General features: G+C 45.7%; 1 protein-coding gene across 1 annotated transcript; it reads right to left on the bottom strand.

The window, feature by feature from the left end:
• Positions 1-445: 445 nt before the first annotated feature.
• PAAG_08786 (kinase lkh1) lies at positions 446-2,890 on the bottom strand (the record flags this gene model as incomplete). The annotated part of the gene is made up of 7 exons (XM_015846626.1): positions 446-664; positions 751-838; positions 906-1,365; positions 1,435-1,782; positions 1,839-1,920; positions 1,983-2,276; positions 2,339-2,890. 7 exons carry the CDS (start codon positions 2,888-2,890, stop codon positions 446-448), a joined length of 2,043 nt encoding a protein of 680 aa, XP_015701423.1.
• Positions 2,891-3,124: the final 234 nt, after the last annotated feature.

Raw genomic sequence — 3,124 nt, 5'->3', positions numbered from 1 at the left:
AAAAAAAAAAAGGATAAAAAGAGGGAAAGACGATATGTTCCTTACACTGTACGGTCGTGGTTGAAAGAAGAGAATGAGAGACCCCTTCTGCTTTCCTTTCCTCGCTATTGCACCACCCACAATTACCAAACCGAACTCATCCCAATTCCATTATTTATCCTGGTGCCGAAAATGTACTGTTTTCTTTTCTTATTTTCTTTTTTTTTTTTCTTTCTTTTTTGTCTTTTTCTTTCCTTTTTGTCCAGTTTATATAAAAACCCAAACAAATTACTCGAAATCGCCGAAGTGTGCGTGCTCCTCCCTCCGGGATAGATACGGCAGTGAGGAGTCACCTATGGAGGGAGAGGCAGTTTAATCATCGAATCGTAATTAAGAAACCATCATTGGCCCACCACAATAAAATGGGTAAATCGTTTAGGCAACATGGAAAAGTGGACATGATCTCTTAAGATGCAGAGGCAGACGCAGCTTTGGCAGCAGCATCTTCGCGGAGTTGCTGGCCAATTCGCAGCGCCTCAGTGCCGTCGTCTATAATTGATTCTTTGAACCAGGGATGTTTGAGGGCTTGTTTGGCTGTGATACGCGCCTTGGGATCGTAGACAAAGATGCGCCGCAGGAGGTCGAGGAATTGCTTGTTGAACGTTGTAGTGGTGGGGATGAAGTCCTGGATTTTACGTCAGGAAATGTCGTTATTTAAAAATCAAAGGCAAAAAAGTGTTAAAAGGGGAAGGGGTTGCGAAGAGTTCGTACATGAAGTGGTTTCATGGCCCGTACGTATTTCTTTGAGGCTTTGGATGTTTCAGTATTTGGATAGTCTAGTTTACTTCGGTTGAAATATCTAGTTTGACACGGTTAGTATCAAAGTGAGGTTTCCGTGAAGGGCGCATCAAAAGCATTGTACATACTTGGCTGCTTGGTTGGCACTGCCACCTCGACATTGCATAACCTGTTTGACAATCTTCGCGTCGATCTTCCCGCCACAGACACTTTCCATCATTGCGAGATGTTCGAGATTGTCGTGTGTTTGAAAAAGGGCATCACCAGTGAAAAATTCAACGAGAATGCAGCCAATGCTCCAGATATCGCATGGGAAACTCCAGCCCAGATTCAGAATGATTTCGGGAGCACGGTAGTGGCGCGTTGAGACGACTGAAGAGTGATACTCGTCATTGAAAGTGGCGGATCCGAAATCGATTAGTCGAATCTCACTGTTCAGAAGCACGCGTCGTTGGCGGGCGTTTCGGGATGAGGTATGTGATGATGAAGGGATGGAGCGGTTGTATGTAAAGGTTTGATAGGCATTGTTGACAAGGAGAATGTTTTCAGGTTTCAGATCTGTATGGATGAGGTTCAGATCATGAAGGACTAGAGAATGTTAGCATACACCCAGCACATCACGACCTTATAAAGGGATTGATAAATGAGAAAACTTACATGCAACGCTAGTTAGCAGCTGTCGAGCAAAGCTCTGGATCTGGCTACTGGGGAAGGGCACAAATCCGTTACCCTTAAGGAAATCGAACACGCTCTGGCCCAGCAGATCGGTTACGATGCAGATGTGATTTCGGAAGTCGAAGCAGTCCCGAAGATGTATGCACTTGTTACGATTTGTTTTATCGTTGGAGGCTAGGGTGGAGAGCACCCGCAGCTCGATACGGGAGGCATCTCTGTATTTCTGCACGGAGCGGATTATTTTAACGGCACAGCGGGTTTTCTTGTGCTTATCGTAGGCCTCGACGACTTTGCCAAAGGTTCCTTGGCCAAGTAGTTTGACGATAGAATCTAAATCAATTAGCAATTGTTGTACAATTCGGAAAGAGAATCTGAACACAACTTACATCTATCAGTGAGGTCGGTATCGGGAGTCACTATGTAGTGTCCGTCATCATCGTCAATTTTCTGATTTTTGTGAAGATTGTACTATCGAGAGGTCAGCAATGACAAAACAAATACCTTTATACACAGCGGGGAGGTTAACGTACATCTCTGATCACCGGCACGGTGACGTCTTTTGCCTTGATAGGGGGTTTTGGAGGGGGAATGTAACTATTGTATGCATCACCAGCAACTTCCAACTCCCTTCGTTTCTGTTCATCACGAGCAGATTTGCGGGTCACAACCCGTTTCCGTTTCTGGCCAATGGTGGTGGAGTCTTCGTAGTACATATTATTTAGCGGGGCACTGCCATGGGAACCCATAGAGGTAGGGGCAGTGGTTTGTAGCGAGGTAGTTCGATCTGTGGAGATGGAGGTGCCAGACGACTCCTCGCCATATTGCTGCGGGTGGATGGAGAACGTGGGCCGATCGTGGTAGGACATATCGACTGCAGTTTCCAGACCGTCCGTCTCCTTTTGCTTGCAGGGGCATGGGAGACGGGCATTTTGTGAAGCGTGGAATTGAGATGGTTATTATTATTATTGTTGTTGTTGTTGCTACTGTTGTTATTGAAGGTGGCATTGGTGGCGGTAATGCTGTCATCGTCATCGTCGATGACAATGATTTCTTTGGGAACGCCATTTTTATAGAATTCGGCCCAGTTTGGCTTTTTCCTCCGGCTCCGAGAAGTAGGTAATGTAGCAGGGGAAGAGGGTTGCTGGTGATGCTGTTGGTGGTTGTGCTGCTGCTGCTGCTGGTAGGATGGCATTGTGACCTGATGATGGTTGTTTAGTTTGGACGAACTGGGAAGTGGGAGAGAAGTTGCGGCGGTCGTAGCAGGAGTTGTAGCAGAGTATCCATAAGAATTGGCTAGTCGAGAGGAGCCCGTAGCGACGGCAGCAACAGCAGCAGATGCAGATGGATAAGAGGTATTTTGCTGGTAAGTGTGATGCGAATAACCATAGTGTGGGTGACGGGATGGGTGAGTAGCCGTGGCAGTTGAAGGGGTCGACATGACGCAGGTAAGACGGGGCGGATTTTTCCCTTTAATAGGTTGGAAGGGAAAGGGGGAAGATTTTGAGCAATGATTCAAGGACTTCAAACACCCGATTGGGTTCTTTCTCGTTATGTTCGTTGTTCTCTTTTATTTTTATTTTTATTTTTTTTAATTATTATTATTATTATTATTATTTTTTTTTTTGTTCTCTTTCGTTGTTGGTGGAAGTGGTTGTAAGGGTCGATTAGTGGG

This window comes from Paracoccidioides lutzii, assembly GCF_000150705.2.
Source record: "Paracoccidioides lutzii Pb01 unplaced genomic scaffold supercont2.47, whole genome shotgun sequence".
Classification (NCBI taxonomy): Eukaryota; Fungi; Ascomycota; class Eurotiomycetes; order Onygenales; family Ajellomycetaceae; genus Paracoccidioides; species Paracoccidioides lutzii.
The sequence above is the reverse complement of the archived record's forward strand: the minus strand, read 5'-3'. Positions and strand labels throughout refer to the sequence as shown.